General features: G+C 38.1%; 1 protein-coding gene and 1 long non-coding RNA gene across 2 annotated transcripts; both read left to right on the top strand.

Moving 5' to 3' along the window:
• The first annotated feature begins 6,987 nt into the window (after positions 1-6,987).
• Positions 6,988-18,717, top strand: LOC108253309. Its single transcript, XM_026828824.1, has 3 exons — positions 6,988-7,024; positions 7,782-7,973; positions 18,223-18,717. Exons 1-3 carry the CDS (start codon positions 6,988-6,990, stop codon positions 18,327-18,329), a joined length of 336 nt encoding a protein of 111 aa, XP_026684625.1. The 3' UTR covers positions 18,330-18,717.
• On the top strand, positions 10,796-15,520 carry LOC113470412. Its single transcript, XR_003393470.1, has 2 exons — positions 10,796-14,197; positions 15,408-15,520. It is a non-coding gene; the product is annotated as an uncharacterized LOC113470412 (long non-coding RNA).
• Positions 18,718-19,014: the final 297 nt, after the last annotated feature.

The raw sequence follows: 19,014 nt of genomic DNA, 5'->3' as shown, positions 1-19,014 counted from the left end.
TTTTGTCCAGAGAACCAAAAAGACAAAAAAATGGTTTTTGGGGGATTTTTTTCACATTTTCTCACACAAATGAGCTCTGACCTTGAAATTTGTCACGACGACCTATGAATTCAAAGCGAGAAAGTTTTAGATGATGATAACATCACTTCAGTCGATAATTTAAGACCGGTTTTAGCTTCACCTATGTTAATAATAAACTGAATATTAAACAAATTAGGTAGGTAGGTAGGTACATAGTACTGATTTTCTCTAATCACGATCGAATAAACCACGGGCTAAAAAATTCCCGGAGGGACGGGCCCAGCTTGTTTTCCTTCTCAGAAGTCTTCGTTTTTTTCCCCTTTTTTGGTTTTCCTTTTTTCTCCCTTTTCAAAAAAGTGCTGGTAATATCCCATTCCTTTCAGGGTAAAGTTGTCAAGTTTATACTTTCTCAAGTTGATTTTTCCCTCATCCTATACGATGTGCTTAATCTTTTACCTCTCTTTACGTCTTGTATTTACCTGTCCCTGCGCCTTCTTTCCCTTCGTCTTTCTCTTTCTCCCTTCCGATTCTTCGTTATCTCGTTTTCTTTTATTCTTTTACCATCTTATTAAATACTCAAGTACTTAGTCCCCCCTCCCTCCCTCCCAGAATATCCTTTCTTCTACTTCTTGTACTTTTCAGCTTTTGAGCTTTTTTTTACTTTAACATTGTCATCTCCCTGTTTTCTCTCTCTCTCTCTCTCTCTCTCTCTCTCTCTCTCTCATTTCTCTTTCTCTCTCTCTCATTTCTCTTTCTTTCTCTCTCTCATTTCTTTCTTTCTTTCTTTCTTTCTTTCTTTCTTTCTCTCTTTCTCTCTCTCTCCCTCGCAATTTCTATCTCAACTTTTTTGTATCTTTTGTACAAGAAGGAAAATTTATCATATTCTCAGTAATGCTTCGAGAGACAAAGAAAGCAAAGTTTGTTATACCCACGTTAAATGCTCGAGTATCGAATGCAAATGTATGTATATGATATAAAAGGCTTGCTTTGAAAAGAAAAAGAAGTTTGAAATCGCGTTTTGAAAAGAAAAAGAAGAAGAAGAAGAAAAATCCCTCAATCAATCGTCTGAAAACTCTAAGAATTCCAATGTCTAATACCATAACTTCTTTATTTCTTATTCCATTAATTTAAACCTTGAGAAAGCTTTCCTTTCCCTACTTTTCAAGATTTCGATTGAGAAGAAAAAGATGAAGGAGAAGAAGAAAAAAACTCAATATTGGGGTCAGAATAAATGAACAAGAAGAAGAAAAAGACGAAAAAAAAAAAAAAAAAAAAAATGGCAGAGCAGGATCACTTGTTATAGATGCATACTTTGGATTCCCCCTTTCATTTCAGCCGTTTTCGATTTTTAGAATCTTCCTGAAAATAAAATATAACTGACGGCAACTAGCCCCTCTTTTGATCCTCTACCGTTCAGTTGGGCATTTACTGGAGTAAGTGGATAAATAATATCCACTTACTCCAGTTTAAAATGTCTGCAACAGACCCCCCAAACAGAGCCGGAGAGAGGGGCGGATAAAATTTTCATTCTTCTTCTTTCAGCCTTTTGCTACTTAAATTTTCATTACGGACTACAAATCAAAAGTATTCAAAAGCCAAAATTAAAGTCCTGGAAAAATTCGATATGGATAACGCAATCTCGAGCCTCGTCTAGCGCAAAATCTGTATATTTCTCAAACTTCGGCCCATAGACACTTATGACCTCTACACTGAAAAGAACCTCTATGCAAAATAGGCGTATTTTACCAACGTTTGAATTTTGGAAAATTGGCAAATTTTTGTAAACCTTAGCACTGTCTAGTGCAAAAACTATGTATTTCTCGAGCTTCATATCGGCCGCGGCGCGGCGCCCAATAGATTCCACTGAGGACGCCGGGACTGATTTTTGGTGAGAGTTAGGTAGGTAGGAGGAGCTATATTTCCCTTAGATCCTGAAAAGAACCTGTATGCAAAATTTCGGCATATTTTACCAAAGTTTGAATTTTCGAAAATTGGTGAAATTTCGCAAATTTCAAGCATGTCTAGCGCAAAAACTGTACATTTCTCGAGCCTCGACCCATAGACACTTCTACACCCTAAAAATAAACTGTTCGCAAAATTTAAGCGTATTTTACCAAAGTTAAATTTGGAATTTTTTAAAAATTTCACAAACATTAAGCCTAGTTTTCATTGAGGACACCGGGACTGATTTTTGGATTTTTGATGAGTGCATGTATTTAGGAGGAGCTATGTTTTCTTAGCTTCTTCGCCACTGACTTCCTCCCTAGATGTTTAGATGGTCTGGAAGTGCTTTGTTTAAGATTTGGACCCTTGTTTATTGTATTTTATTTCTTCGACCCATAGACACTTTCGATCTACATCCTGAAAAGAACCTGTATGCAAAATTTCGGCATATTTTACCAAAGTTTGAATTTAGGAAAATTGGTGAAATTTCGCAAATTTCAAGCATGTCTAGCGCAAAAACTGTACATTTCTCGAGCTTCGACCCATAGACACTTTCGATCTACATCCTGAAAAGAACCTGTATGCAAAATTTCGGCATATTTTACCAAAGTTTAAATTTTGGAAAATTGGTGAAATTTCGCTAAGTTCAAGCATGTCTAGCGCAAAAACTGTACATTTCTCGAGCCTCGACCCATAGACACTTTTGATCTACACCCTAAAAATAAACTGTTCGCAAAATTTCAGCGTATTTACCAAAGTTAATTTTGGAATTTTTTTAAAAATTTCGCAAACTTTAAGCCGAGTTTCTAGTTTTCATTGAGGACACCGGGACCTGATTTTTGGATTTTTGATGAGTGGTATATTTAGGAGGAGCTATGTTTTCTCAGCTTCTTCGCCACTGACTTCCTCCCTAGATGTTTAGATGGTCTGGAAGTGCTTTGTTTAAGATTTGGACCCTTGTTTATTGCTTCTTTTCCTTTGAAGCTAATAGCTAACCTAGAAATGTTTACCCCCGAGGAATGTTTAGCGTTTCCATCTTATCAGTACCCTCTGTTTCAAAAACTAGACGAAGAAGAAAGAAGAGGAGGAGTAGTAATGAGAAAAGAAGAAAGAGGAGGAGGAGAAGGAAGAGAAGAAGAAACAGGAGAAGAAGAAAGGACAAGAAAGAGAAGAAGAAGGTGGAGACGAAAGAAGATGAAGGAAGAGATGAAGTACAAATAAAAGAAAATAAGGAGGAGGAGACTAAGGAAAAGAAGAAGAAAGGAGAAAACAAAGAAAAGAAGGAGGAGGGAAAGAAGATAAAGAAAGAAGAAGAGAAGATTGGCGGATACCTCCTGTTCTTTTTCATTAGTTCCTTTTCTTCCTTTCTTACAGCTCCTGACTTTAATACCTTAAAGGTCTTAAATACACAAAGAAGGAAAAGGTGTACTCTGTTGAAATCTAGACTGCAGTCTTAAACAGGAGATTCTGGCAGCATAAACAGGAGGGGGGGAGGGGGGCTAAGGCTGCTAAGAGCATTAAATGAGGAAATTTTTTAATTCAACAGGCAGGTAGGAGTAATTTTATTTGTAAGAGTTTCACATTCCCATATTTTATTTATTTATTTATCTATCATTTATTATTATTATTATTATTATTAGGTATAATTATTATTATTTTATTTTTTTAGAATAGAAGAGGTTTTTTTGATAGAGGGAATTGTAAAAATTGACGTCTTATCGTCCCAAAATCGAAGAGAGAAGGACCAGGAAATGGGAGAGAGAAAGCCAGCCATTCCGCGAGAACGAACCTTATCTGTTTAAAGTTCGGGCAGAAATCGAACCCGCGAACGAGAATTAGTCAGAGTACGGTGTGTAGTAGGGACACTCTCATTAAAATTACATTACTACCAATAAAATGGCTGTCTGACTGGGGGACGTTAAACGGGAGTAGACCAGCTTAGTCTGGCTGGGGGACTTTAAACAGGGAGTAGACCAGCTTAGTCTGGCTGGGGGACTTTTAACAGGGAGTAGACCAGCTTAGTCTGGCTGGGGGACTTTTAACAGGGAGTAGACCAGCTTAGTCTGGCTGGGGGACTTTTAACAGGGAGTAGACCAGCTTAGTCTGGCTGGGGGACTTTTAACAGGGAGTAGACCAGCTTAGTCTGGCTGGGGGACTTTTAACAGGGAGTAGACCAGCTTAGTCTGGCTGGGGGACTTTTAACAGGGAGTAGACCAGCTTAGTCTGGCTGGGGGACTTTTAACAGGGAGTAGACCAGCTTAGTCTGGCTGGGGGACTTTTAACAGGGAGTAGACCAGCTTAGTCTGGCTGGGGGACTTTAAACAGGGAGTATATTAGCCTGAATTTGCCTTGCTAAAGAAATAGCAAAGATTGAGTGCCAAAGGCATCCACTCGTAAAATTTGTAACCAAAACCAACTGTCAGCCCAAAGTAATCACCCTAGTTAGAGCTGATTGAGAGGCTGGCGAAAAACGCCGAGCCTGTCTGTACACGGGAAAAGGCGAAGAAGAAGATTATACATGTAATACCACCTGCTCGTATATTAATGAGAGTATATTGTGTAGGGGTATTTTTTTGAGAAAAGTTATGTTACGTATATATAGGTACATACAATGCAACTATGTATATCTATCCATTACCTAATCTATATGTATGTGGAAATTGTAGATTATGTAATGCATTATACAGAGGTAATTTTAGAGTAAAGTTACATTGAAATTTCCCTTCGAAAAGTTCAAACATTTCTCTCTCTTTCTCTCCTCTCTCTCTCTCTCTCTCTCTCTCTCTCTCTCTCTCTCTCTCTCTCTCTCTCTCTCTCTCTCTACTCGTTCCTCTAATCTCTCTCTCTTATTCAATTTCCTCTTTTCGCCTCTCTCTACCTTCTCCCTGCCCTCCCTCAATTCCAATTTTCCGAAGCGAATACATTTTTTAAACTTCTTCAATTTCCGTAAAAAAATTGTGGAAATCTTAAATGAAGGAATAAAAGTTTAAAAAATCAAATCCCTAATCTAATATTCAAACGTTTTATAGGTACCAAAATATTTTCAACATTTTAGGACCGACGAATAACATGTAACTGCAAAAACCCATGTTTTTTAAATAGTAAAAAAATGTCTACCTTTCTCCTCTCCCTCTTCCTCCCCGTTCCTCTCATCTCCTCCTCCTCTCTCTCTCTCCTCCATCATCTTCCCAGACGTTACTTTGTTAATCGACTAATTGCAAACAAAATCAGGAAGTCACGAAGAAAACTTGAGGAACCAGTAGATAGATTGAATGTATGTTCGAATATTGAATTGAGGGAATATGATTTCCAAGTATTATATGCAAGCAGTCATTCAACATTGTAGAAGAAGATCAAGATGGATGAAATAATTAAGAAGAAAGAAGATATTATAAGAATAAATTGTTGAATCATACAACCCAAAGGTGCATGTTGAAGAAAACATTTATATTTAAATAGATTCGCAACATGACAGTAGCAAAGGATTCGTTGATTTGGTAAAAACTTATTTTTATCAAAGTCACGGGAGCAGGGATGACTAGACTCGGCTTAATGGCACATATACAATGAATAAATGATATCAAGCGAGCAGCCTTGGTGAAGATACAAAATGAGTGAATATACGAATGAGGAGTAACATCACCATCTTGATTTTTTCCAAGACTCAATGTGGAATGAGCTGAGAAAGGACAATGCGAAATCAAAGTCATTTAACGATATCAAGCATACATTCAATCAGGATAACTGAGGCCAGAAATTATGTCATTCAATGTCATTCATTATCTTTCCATTACGTTGTTTTTTTAACCAAGTTATTAATATGTCAACATGGATATCATGTAGAATCAATGGAAAGGGCTGCATGGTAGGAGGAGGAGAGGAGGAGGACGAAGGAGGAGTAGTAAAAGAACAAGAAAGACGAAGGAGAAGAAGAAAAATCTCAAAGCTGAAGCTCTTTATCCCATAGGGCATATTATTATGGTAAAAAGTTAGAAGGACGATTTTAGTCTCCTTTTTCTCCTTTACCTTCCCTCCTTTGCCTGTTCTTCCTTTGTGGGAATTTTTCAGGTCCTGTGGGGGAAAGGGAAATTTTAAACTATAAAATTGTAAAGGTTAAAAGAAGATCAAGAGAAATGAAGGGAGAGAGATATGGAGAAAACGGACACAGAGAGGAGAAGAAAAGGGAGAGAATAAAAGGGATGGGAGAATAAAGAAGGTAGGAGAAATACGTACGAAATGAGGGACAAAAAGAGGCAGATTGTAAGAGGGAAGAGGGAGAAATACACACTAAAGGAGGGATATTATAAGAGGAAAAGGGAAGAAGGGAGAAGATAAAAGGTAACATCCCTAACCTTTACATAAGCCTGGCGAGGGAAAAACAAACCTTTTGATTCCCCAGTTATTATACATGGGGAACCCTATTATTATACCTAGCTATGTTTTTACCCCACAATTCTAATATTATGAACATATCTACCTACATGTATTGTATATTGTATTATATGCATCTAGGTGGTTTGGTTTCCATACAATTATGAATATTACAGAGTTGGCCTTAATGGGGTCCCTTGGTTTAGGGCTAGGGGCTCTAGGGCTAGTATAGGGTCTGGGTCACACATAGAGGGCTTAGTTTATTAACTATGCATGACATGTACCCAAAGGTAGGGATTTTCAATTACCAATTAGAAGTAAAATAATTGCCCAATCAATATGAAATTTCTTTAAACTTTGGATTAAATATGTAATGTAACCAAAAGAAAAAGAAAAAAAAAAATGTAATGTAACGAAAAAAAAAAAAGAAAAAAAGAGGGGATAGGGGGTATGTATATCTGTAACAACACAGGGCTTTTTATCCCGAAATCGAAGAGAAAATCAGGACAGGAAGGCATTACTTACCTAAGCTTTCTATTAAGGGGCAGTGGCACCATTTTCCTTGAAGGAGCTCATCCTTCAATGAGTAGCTTAAACAATCAGATCCCCCATTCTCTTTCTAGTCGAATGCTTAATCCAAATGGATTAAGAATGCTTAATCCAAATGGATTAAGCGTCATCCAAACCCGTAACCAATGCTTAATCCAATAAATTCCAATTTTGTATTAACTTTAAAATATCAAAATGTAACCTCGGTATAAGAGACACAGAGGCATTGGGAGAGAGGAGAGAAGGAAGAAGAGGAGAAGGGAAAGTGGGAGGAAAAGAGAATAAAAAGGGAATCGAGTTAAGAGAAGGAGGAGGAGGAAAAAGGGAAAGAAAGGAAGGGAAACAGGGGAATAAAACGGAATTGGAGGAAAGGAGAATAAAAAGGGAATCGAGTTAAGAGAAGGAGGAGAAGAAAGCAAAGGGAAAGAAAGGAAGGGAAACAGGGGAATAAAAGGGAATTGGAGGAGGAAAAGAGAAAGAGAGTGGGAGGGAAAGAGGGAATAAAAGCGAATCGAGTTAAGAGAAAGACAGAGAGCACGGAGAGGGAGTGAGAGAAAACAATAAAATGGTCGTGTAATGTGAAATCGAAGAATTTTGCATTAATATTAAACTGGGAATTAAAAGAGGATCAAATTGGGTTGGGAGAGAGAGAGAGAGAGAGAGGATGAGTTTCAAAGAGGGAAGGAACTGTAAAGGAGGAGAAAAATAAATTTAGAAGAATGCAAAGGGAACTGTAACAGCGGAGGATTTATCTTCCCAAAATCAAAGCGGGAAGGAGGATAGAAAGCCAGCCTTTCCCAGCTGAAACCTTTAAAAAAATAATGGGTAATAATAAAAGTATTTCGCGTGTACCAAAAAAATATCTAACTTTAACCCTTTGTTGGCTCGGTTCACAGGCTCCCATCTCAAGGTGTGCTCCCCGGACACGGCCGGCAAAACCTGCTGCTCGGCCGGCATGGAGGAGGCCTACCGGCTGAAGGCCAAACAAGACTTCAAACGGATGTATCTGGCCGTACTGAAAGGGTTTAAAGAAGATTCAGATCCTCCATTAGACGAAGCACTGAGGCAGCATGCAGCAGATATACATGGTAAGTTCCTGCTGACTGAACTATATTTCTAATATTAGTCAGGAATATTGAACAAGACTCCAAACACATTGCAGACGGGGTGTAAAGAAGACTCAGATCCTCCATTAGACGAAGCAGTGACGCAGCATGCAGCAGATATACATGATAAGTTCCTGCTGACTGAACTGTATTTCTAATATTAGTCAGGAATATTAAACAAGACTCAAACACATTGCTGGCGGGGTTTAAGGAAGACTCAGATCCTCCATTAGACAAAGCACTGAGGCAGCATGCAGCAAATATACATGGTAAGTTCCTTATTGAACAAGACTCCAAACACATTGCAGACGGGGTGTAAAGAAGACTCAGATCCTCCATTAGACGAAGCAGTGACGCAGCATGCAGCAAATATACATGGTAAGTTCCTGCTGACTGAACTGTATTTCTAATATTAGTCAGAAATTAATTTCTGACTAATATTAGTCAGAAATTAATTCCCTTACAAGAAATAGCAAAGGTTGAGTTCATCCACACCCGTAAAATGTTTGTAGACAAAACCAACTGGCTGACTGGCGGCCCAAAAGCTACCCCCCTAGCTAGGGCTGATTGAGAGGCTAAATAAGACAGGTTTCATGGTCCCTTTGATTGTATTTGAGTAGTGATTTGTCATTGTATTTTATTTTATGAATTTCATGTACGTAATAGAGGGATTTTTTTAATTTTTTATTTATAAATACAAATAAATAAAAAAGAAAAAAAAATCCCTCTTTCCCTCCCCCTTTCTCTCGCATACATACTAAAAATAATAATAATAATAAAAAAAAAGATTAGGTACCTATAAATCGAATTTCCCAAAAGAGTTAAACTAAAAACATGACATAACTTGAAAATCCTTCCAACCTCTTATAACATAAAACATAAAGTTTTCCAATGATTCAATCTACACACCCACAGCATTACCAACACTTGAATACTAAATACCTCCTTTCTCTCTCTCTCTCTCTCCCTCCGTTTCTCTCGTTCTATCTCTCTCTCTCTCTCTTTCGTTTTTCCTCTCCCTTTCTCCCTCTGTCTTTCTCTATGTTTCTATCTCTCCCTCTCCTTTTCTCTCTCTTCCTTTCCCTCATTATCTCTCTTCTTCTCTCCCTCGGCCTCGTTCTATCTCTCTCTCTCCCTTTCTCGCTCTCTCTCTTTCTCTCTCTCCTTCCCTTTCCCTCTCTCGCTCCATTGCCCTTTCATTTCATTATTTTATCCCCCCATAATATCCCTAGGGATCATTTAACCCCATTGGAAACCCCCTAAACATCATCATGGTGTGGGAAATATCTACTAGGGGTTTTAAACTGTTTGGGCTTTAGAATTTTAAATAATACGTTACGTAGATTGAGATTAGGACTTTGAGGCCCAGTGAGCAGTGCCGAAGGGGGGTAGATGCTCCAGATTTTCGGAGTCCACCCCATAAAAGGGCAAATATGAAGCCCGAGGTTACCCACCAAAAGGCTTCGCGGGCCACAAAAATGGACTGGCTTTGAAAGGGTCTGGCAAAAAAGGGCTGGTTGGAAATATGTAGCTGTAATAGACTAATTGCTAAAATAGGGCTGCTCAAGTACCTACTTACCTACTGTTATGATTATGATGCATGGTTAAGTGCTCTAACAAAGTTGTAGAACAACATTCATGCTTAACATAATTAAAATTCCTAACCAACCTCAGTGGTGTGGTTAGCACGGTGCCCTTTGGCTCTGGGAGGTTGGTGGTTCGAGTCCAAGTCAAGTCATGAAATTTAGCGTATTGTTCCTTGTAGATTTTGTAGATATTTATAACATTATAACCTTTGATCATTTATATTTCATAGTTTTCTTGTTCTCTATATTTTTTTTCTAAGCTAAGCAAAGTCTGGTTTAGACTGCTGTAGAGTTAAGTGGGACTTTTCAGTCTAATTGGGGAGGCTATTCTATTCCATTCTATTCTGGGGAATGTTTTCTTCCCTACGCCACTGTTCTAGTTATTTTTATGAAGATAAAATCTTCCCGTGTTTTAACTTTATGACCTTCCCACCAAACCCTAATTTCTTAATAACTTTAGCTCCCTTCTATTCCTACTCTTCTCCTTCTCTTTATCCTTTTCCTCCTCTACATCAAATTCTTTAGTTCCCTTCCTACCTCTTCGTTCTTCTCTACCTTACCTTGTTAATAATTTTAACTCCCTTCTTCTTCTTCTTCTTCTTCTTCTTCTTCTTCCTTTTCCTCTCCATTCTTTTCCTTCTCTTTCTCCCTCTTCTCCTTTCCTTCATCTCTTCTTCTTCTTCTTTTTGTACTCCTCCTCTTTCTTCTTCTCTTCATCAACTTCTCTACCCCCCACCTTTTCAATAAATTTTGCTTCCTCCTCTTCCTACTTCTTCTTCTTCTTCTTCTTCTTCTTCTTCTTCTTCTTCTTCTTCTTCTTCTTTTCCTCTCCATTCTTTTCCTTCTCTTTCTCCCTCTTCTCCTTTCCTTCATCTCCTCTTCTTCTTCTTTTCCTTTCCTTCTCCTAATTCTTGTCTTCCTTTTTAGTCCGTCCTTCCTTTATTATTACAATAGTAATAAAAAGGTATAAGGGACGGACTATTGTATTCGCTTCGGTGTCTGTCACTCTGTCGGTCGGTCGGTCGGTCTGTCGGTCTGTCCCCATAGAAGGACTTATCCAAACCTGGTCGACCTATATATCAAATTAAAGGTCTTTTTACCAGGAACACGAAAATGGTGGTGCAAATTTTGTCCAGAAAACCATAAAGCCAAAAAACAAAAAAAAAAAAACTGTTTTTTGGGGGATTTTTTGTTGTACTTTCAAGCATCTTGTTTCTTTCCTAGTTTTAGTAACCCTCAATACCTACTCTGGCTCTTCTTTTCTACCTCTTCAGCTTTTACTTCACCTTCTCTCCCTTCTTCCACTTCCATCTTGTATATTTTTTTTTCTTTCTTTGTTCCTTTCCGTTGATCGCATTCCTACAGTCCTCCAATTGGTTCCTATGTACAACATTTGCATTTGAGTTATGTTAGGCTGTGATTTTACCTCTCTTACTTGTTTTACTGTGTGTCGCCCATCACAAGTTCCTATGAAAACAACATGTGTCATACAGTAATCATTTATTGTAAGAAATAAAAACCTGTGATATCTTATTATTTTGTTTGGACAAAATTTTGCGTGTCTTCTTGTTGTGTTAACTTTTCACCTTGATCTCTTATTTTTTTTTTACACACGGGGATGCGAAAATGCTTTAAACCTTGAAAAAAACTTCCCTTAAGTACTTGTCATCAAAAATTCGAGGCTGAGGTGGGGTTTAGAAAGTTCCCAAAATTGGTTCTGGTTTAAAACAATAAGGAAAATGTTTAAATAATTTAATTATGGTCGAGTATGTAGGCTTTTCATTGGTCATTCTAGCAGTGAAGTATTTTTTCTACTTATCCCATGTTTCTGAAGAGATACTTAGAGAACGAGTTGCATACCTACAGGCGTAAATTGTCTTCGTAAATTTCCGCCTGTTTCAAGGTGTATACTTTAGTTAGAAAGTGTTTACTGCTCATATAATTAATTTCTAATGAACTTACGTAAGCGTAAATATTTACACAGAACGTTTTACAGTACTTTGGGACCGCCGAATATTTTTTTATCGCGATATTTTATTCGCGATAAAAAAATAAAAAAAAAAAAAATGGAGACGAGAATTCACTTGAAGAAAAGCGACCTATGCGACCTTTGTTTAGTATCACAAGTACAATGATGTAAATGATGAGTCCAGAGCAATTTCAGTTTTGAAACCCTTCTCTATGTGAAGGATTTGGATTTCGAACAAAATCGTTGATGAAATCAAAGCTTCAAGACCAGTGCCTGTACCCCTCCCTTATCCACGCCCACGAAGGTTACTTTACAACTAACTAATTGAACTCACGTGAAGGTAAACGCCTCAATGTGCGAAACACTTCATCAGAAGACATGGAGGTGTACCTGATCCACTCGACCCGAAATCTGTTGAAGCCCATATCTATCTGGGAAACTAAACAGGGAGTAGATCAGCAAACCCCTATCCATCCTAGCTAGCTGGCAGTCAAAAGATTGTTTACATGGCTTTACTCAAAATACCTACTTGGAAAGATCAAGCCCAAGTCCTCACGATATTTAATCGCACATCTTTGAATGTAGTTCAGGACGACCACAGTTACACCTGGCTGGAGACCATCACACCTCCGACTTTAGCTAACCCGTTAAGTGGAACATCTATCTATGAATGGCAATCATTGCGCTCTGTGCTCATCTGAAGTATTCGAAAACATGGATTTGATGAGCTGTTGTCAATCCAGTCCGTACCCCGATTTAACCTTCTTCCGTCTAAAAATTTCGTGTTCAAAAACTAGAATAATAATAGTGATAATTTCACGACTTTTTATAAATCATTTAATTCCAACCTTTGATTTTTATTCGATTCAGAACACTGTAAATCTTGCAACTAAAATTAATAGTGGTGGTCCGATAGGTAGTAAATATTCGTTGAGATAAAGCGATAAACGTAACATTTTCGCGGTTTGCCAAAAGAACATTGAAAATTTTGATGACAGAGTTTCGTAAATAGGTCAACAGAAGCTTTCATCGCAGTCATCTTAACAGGGTAACTCAGAGGACATAACCTTAGGTCGAAGGTACACTTGAGGCGTGAATTTCCTTAACGTTCCAAGTGCCAAAAAATTAAAATTTTCAAGAGAGCAAAAAAGTTCCGCCTTGTACTTTTAACGTTATGCCTTGCACATCAAGTTAAAGTCTAAAATCTGAAAACTAGAGCGAAACTAACAACCATCATTGATAAGGATGATAAATAGTATTTACGAGTAAAACCTATCAATCACATAAAAACTAATATGTATTGAGATTACTAAGAGGAGTGTGGCAGTTAGAAAGTTATGGAAATGCATGTTTCACTCATTTGTGAGTAAGCAAAACCACAGACACAAAATTCTTCATCGCTCAGTGTAACTTAAACTCGAATTTCATTTTGAATCTATTGAAAAGCGTCTTTGGCACGGGTGACATCGGAATACTACAGCAGAAAAATTTTCAACTCAAAAATCCCCGTTCATTTCCTGGAACTTTTACACGTGGAAAAAAAACTGGAGGTGGAGTTAAACTCCCCACCAAAGACATCCGTGATACGTTCCATTTGTAAATTTGTTCCCAACTTATAAATAAATAGCTTTGGCAAGTCAAATATTTGGACAAATGCATGCGTAAAGCCTGGTACACACTCTACGACACAACCTCTTCCAACTTGGTGTTTTGACGGATCGTTGTGTTTGTACGTGTGCAAATTTCAGGCTTCTCTCTCTTAGGTTACGATCTGGAGACTGGTTGGCAAGAGCAGTTTAGTTCTTCTTCTCCATTCATTCCGATCTTGAGCTAGTCGCTTCAGGTCTAAACGAATGAAATGTGCGCGGCTATCGCGTACACGCCCAACGGTCTGTCGAAAAACCAGGTTGGAATAAGAACCACGAATATGGAAGATGAACCACGGTATTATTATGGAATCCAAATCGCCATAATTCACACAGTCCTTACAAATTACTCAACTTTCTGACTTTATCAACATATCAACTCTGACTGTAAAGATACTTCAGTGGAAGACCTCTGGTTGATACATAAATCTTGTTCTTGTTCTTGCAAAAAGTATTAGACTTTATTTAATTTCCCATGGCACAATCCCATGTTGAAACATCCTGGTATTCTTATTTTTATTCTTTACTAAATCCTTCCAGTTGTATCATTAATTTATTTTATGTTGATTGTCTCTGTTTATTTCTTTATTTCTCCTACTGTTCTCTATATTATTTATTTACGCTTAAAATGTTGTAAATGTTATTTGTGATTGAAATATGAAAAGAAATAAAAGACATGCTTTTCCATTCTGCCTTTTTCTTTTCTCAATTTGTGGAGGTTATGGCGGTACTCCCTCCCTCTTGGGGGAAGGGTTCAAAGAAAACTGGAGCCTTTCACTACCTCTTGGCTTGGATATATTCTCACCCTGCAGAACCGTCATTGGTGTGATTGGAATGGGTGTGAGAGTGTAGCTTTGTTTCTATGACAATATTTTCTAGGTTCGCGCTGAAGTCAAGCTGCCTGTTCTCTATCTTATTGATTCCATTGTCAAGAATCTTGGTGTCAGATACACGCAACTCTTCAAGAAGAATATTGCATCCCTATTTTGTGGCGTTTTCGAGAAGGTAAGTCACAACACTGAATTCTTTTTAGAGACTTTCGGTCCAGGGTTACAATTCCTCCTTATCTTGAAGGCGCCCAGTGACCCTGTCTTGAAAGGTAAGTTTCATATTAAAATCAATAGCTACCCACGGTTCACGACAGTTTGAATTCCTTTCAGGTAAGTTGGTAAGTATTCATGCTAAATTCTGATTTGTAGCTGAACTAAGATGGGTCTCTTAAGAGAGATCGCGAGAGCAGCACTAACGTCCAGTGCATTTAATGATGGGATTCAAGGAGTGTCCAAATATAGTCGACGGCCGTCTATGTGTGAACTTACCTTGAAAGAACTAGGAAAGGTAATGTAATGACCCTTCATTGTTTTTCCATATAATACGATCACCGGAACTTGGCCTGGCGCACTGCCAATCCTTGCTTGTGAACCCATAGTTAATTGTTTCCCAACCAAATCAAAGTGGAACTTAAAGATTAAATTTCGAAAACAATGCTCAGTTGAAAAAATGATTTTTCGTTGACACTTCAGTTTTTTTAATATTTTTTACTAGACAACGCAGTCGAGGTGTCTGGTTTTCTTCCATGATTTCCTATTTTTAAAAACTCGGTGTCATATTTTATGCACGTGAACTGCTATTTGTAATATGCAATATTCAACGACATCGGTCTAAATGAGTTCCAACAAATGCCTTACCACGCACATTGTCCATTCGCATTCAATGGTAATATGAATCTTTCACTGTAATCGAACACCTATTCTTATCTAGTTGTCGGTTTATTTCTCTAATGATGCTTCAGCATTATTACCTCGCGTTATAATTTATTAAAAAAAAAACTACGTTCTCGTTTTTGATTCCGTAAATTTCGATTCAAAAATTGCATAGGTACATATTTATGTATTTAATGGACTACTATTTTGGCTTCACATATATTTAAAGGGCTAAACCGGTGGGGACGACCTTTAAGTTTTTTTGATTCCTGTATATTGATTTTACTCGCCGATTTCAGAAATTTTTTAATTGATCCTGTACTGTGAATCAAAAGGTACAAGCTTTCTTAAATCTTCGTCTGTTAATTTTACTATGCGATTTCCGAAAATTTCCAATAGATCCTATATTATGAATCAAAAGGTTTTCTTAAATCTTTCGTCTGCTTATTTTACTTACGGTTTATTTACTTATACGGTTTACGAAAATTTCCAATGATCCTGTATTTTTATAGGTGGATGAAAAGGTCCGAGCCAACATGTTCAAGTTACGCACCACTTGGGATGGAGTGTTCCCGGAGGAATGTCTGAACCAGTTGGACATTGGCGTCAACCAGATAGATCGGGCGTGGCCAATCAAATCTGCAATGGTTAGTAGCTTTTTATTTATTTATTTTTCATCTGATGTGGCACCGGCTGAAAAGAAATGTTTTATTTAATGAGGGAACTGTAAATGCTAAGGTCGTCCCGAAATCGAAGAGAGAAGGAAGGCAGGATAGGAGAAAGCTAGCCGTTCCGAGAACGAACATTATCCCATCAGGATAAAATCATCGCCTGGCGGGAATCGAACCCGCGGTCTAGCGCTTACAAGGCAGACCAAGCTAACTTAGGCTAGCCAAAAGGGCTAATAGCTTGACCTTCTCTGAAAAGACCTTCTCGTTGTTTTAATTACAACGGGCCCCAAATTGACCTAACCTCAATATCCCATCATCTTCTTCCTCCTCCTTCTCCTCCTCTTCTTCTTCCTCTCCTCTTCTTTTCCTCCTCCTCTTCTTCTTCTTCTTCTTCTCCTTCTTCTTCTTCTCCTCCTCCTCCTCCTCTTCTTCTTCTTCTTCTTCTTCTTCTTCTCCTTCTTCTCCTTCTCCTCCTTCTCCTTCTCCTCCTCGTTGTGTTTGTCTCATGATCTTCCCTGGATACAAAAACTATCACATTACTAGAACAAACCCTCCCAGAAGATGTCCTTAAACGGTCAGTCAAACGTGTTTTGTCAAAAGATTGATGCGAGCTTCAATCACAACTCTTCAATCTTCACATGAAAACTCAGTTGAGCCAGCCTAGTTAGCTTGATTGATAGCGGGTCAGCCTTGTAAGCGCTAGGTCGCGGGTTCGATTCCCGCCCGGGACGGATTTCGCAATGGCTGGCTTTCTCCTATCCTGTCCTCCCTCTCTCTTCGAATTCGGGACGATAAGACCTTGGCAGTTACAGTTCCGTCTACCAGACCAGTTGAAGTTGAGTCACCGAGAGTGATTAACTGAGTAGTCTGGTCAGGTCAAAAATTAAAAATGTTCAAATTAAATATCAAGTTTTTCCAAAAAACGGCCTGCGGCGCATTCCCTCTCATATTCCTTGACATTCTGCATATTGCATATTTTATTTAGATGAATTGCTTGACCGGCTGAGCAATGTCGACTGAACTGTCCACACTACCTCGAAATAGCAGGTGGCAGAGTATTATTAACACCTGTAACGTGTAACATATCAATGTTACTGTCCTAATGTAATCACAGGCCTAAAAACCGAAATACATAATATTCAATATTCAAATTTAAATAATTATTATGTCGACTAATGTAGATTATGTGTAAATTTAATTTACTAAATTCCATGCCTACAGACCTATATTGAGTACTATTTACCTATTGTATAGAATAGAATAGAATATACCTTGTTTATCCTGCTCGAATGAGACTAAAAAGTCCCCTGTATTGTAATGTAAACTGTTACAGATACTCTCATATAGACGTACTGCTACAGTAGACTCATGTGGTCTGTGTCGTAGCACGCCCGTCCCTTTGTATGTCCCTCATCATTATTTGCGATAAGAGACGCTACAGTAGACTCATGTGGTCTGTGTCGTAGCACGCCCGTCCCTTTGTATGTCCCTCATCATTATTTGCGATAAGAGACACAATTACATACCTACTTCCAATTTAGGAGCTGGGTCAACACGAGAACACCAGAAAGTAACCCGTTGAAATGTTCGCAATCGAATAGGTACGAATGCAATTTTTTTTTGTCGATGGTGGGATTCGAATCCGGGACCTTCTGCATGGCAAGCAAGCGCGTGTAACCAATAGAGAGAAAATTCTTAGTATCCCAGTAACCATGAAGATAAAACACACAAAAATAGAACATGATAAAGTAAAAGGCACTTCACATTATTATCAGTGGAATAGAATAGTATAGGCTGTACCTATGAAACCTATCAGTTCATAGAAAAGAAAATTATACCGTGATCATAGGTAATCCAATCATTGGAAAGTTCAATAGGTTCCAAAGCCAGCGGTGATAACAGTTCCCGACAGATCACTGACGTTAAACAACGTTGAGCATGGTTGGTATCCGGATGGGTGACCATCTGGGGAATCGCGTGCTGTTGATTCTTCCCGGCCACAAATCCAATCAGCACAAAAGGATTCCTGTAGAACAATTTCAACCTTCCCCCTTCCCTTCCTAAATAAATAGATTGTCAGTTGTCTGTCTCATGTGTCTATGTACACATATGTATGCTTTATCTACATAAATTTCTCCTATTCTGCATTCCTTCTCCCTTTGATTTCGGGACGATAAGACCTTAGCAGTTACAGTTTCCTCGATCAAACCTCTTAAAAAAGTAAAAATTATGATAAACGCTTTCGGTGTACATTTTAAATGCTTGAATTTGGAATTCATTAGTTTGCTATTTGGAACATTTCAGTACCCAATTGAATCTGTTTTGTGTGATCTTGATCTCTTGAGTTTGGTGTAATGTCTTGATTTTCTCCTATTCTGCATTCCTTCTCCCTTTGATTTCGGGACGATAAGACCTTAGCAGTTACAGTTTCCTCGATCAAACCTCTTAAAAAGTAAAAATTATGATAAACGCTTCCGGTGTACATTTTAAATGCTTGAATTTGGAATTCATTAGTTTCCTATTTGGAACATTTCCGTACCCAATTGAATCTGTTTTGTCATTTTGTGTGATCTCTTGAGTTTGGTGTAATGTCTTGATGTATGGTGTTGTATTTTTAGTCAGTAACTAATTATTTTGGTTTTCTTTGTTGTTTCAGGTACGTATCTACAGTCAGTTTCTTACATCATATATTCGCAATATGCCAATATGCATTTCCTTGCACCTGTATTTCGGATACCTGTATTCAATTTGCTGGTTTGGTAAGTCAGTTGTGTTCATGTTTATTGCAACCGATGTACATGAATATTAATCGAACCATCAATTTTATTTGCCAATTAAAGTTCGTAACAGTCGTAACACGAGCAAGTCATTAGACAATAGACACCAGACACCACGGTACCATGCCTTAGAAAATGATGAAAAGTAGTGCAATTATGTATGTACATATTGATGAAATTTATATGCTCAGCACACATAACACTTGTAGGGAGTGGCTACTGTGGAATATACCCTGCCAGAATGAGACTGGAAAGTCCCTTTATTCCCGCAGTCTAAACAAGGTCTTATGTATTTGGTCTCCTTAAGTCCAGGCAAGAAATGTCTCTCAAACTCCGAACAATCGAGGCGTATGTAAACTGAGAACCAATCAAGGTCCTCAGCTCCTTTGGCATGGCTACAAGGGTGGGATGCTCCAAATTTTCGGAGGCTGGCCTGCAGTAATGGTGAAAAATTCAACACGAGGCCCCTGCGGCCATAACTCATGCATTATGAAAAAGAACTATGAAAAGAACAATTCAATTAAAACACCACACGAGACCCACCAACTGGAAATAATCTAAATAAATCATCAAAAATTTGGTTTGATGACAGAAGGCACTAGACAGACTAAAAATTAAATCAACTAATTTTAATAGTTTTACTGATTGCCTATCAGTAATCAAACAAATCT

Source organism: Diaphorina citri, unplaced genomic scaffold, assembly GCF_000475195.1.
Source record: "Diaphorina citri unplaced genomic scaffold, Diaci psyllid genome assembly version 1.1 scaffold1565, whole genome shotgun sequence".
Lineage (NCBI taxonomy): Eukaryota > Metazoa > Arthropoda > Insecta > Hemiptera > Psyllidae > Diaphorina > Diaphorina citri.
Note: the sequence above shows the minus strand (reverse complement) of the source record. Positions and strands in the feature narration are given on the sequence as shown.

What these genes read in the sequence shown, in the direction of transcription:
- LOC108253309 (XM_026828824.1), top strand. Translation starts at nt 6,988, where the DNA reads ATGCTTAATCCAAATGGATTAAGCGTCATCCAAACCC. An exon ending in ATTAAGCGTCATCCAAACCC is followed by an intron (nt 7,025 to 7,781) that starts GTAACCAATGCT and finishes CTCGGTTCACAG; the next exon opens with GCTCCCATCTCAAGGTGTGC. An exon ending in GCATGCAGCAGATATACATG is followed by an intron (nt 7,974 to 18,222) that starts GTAAGTTCCTGC and finishes TTGTTGTTTCAG; the next exon opens with GTACGTATCTACAGTCAGTT.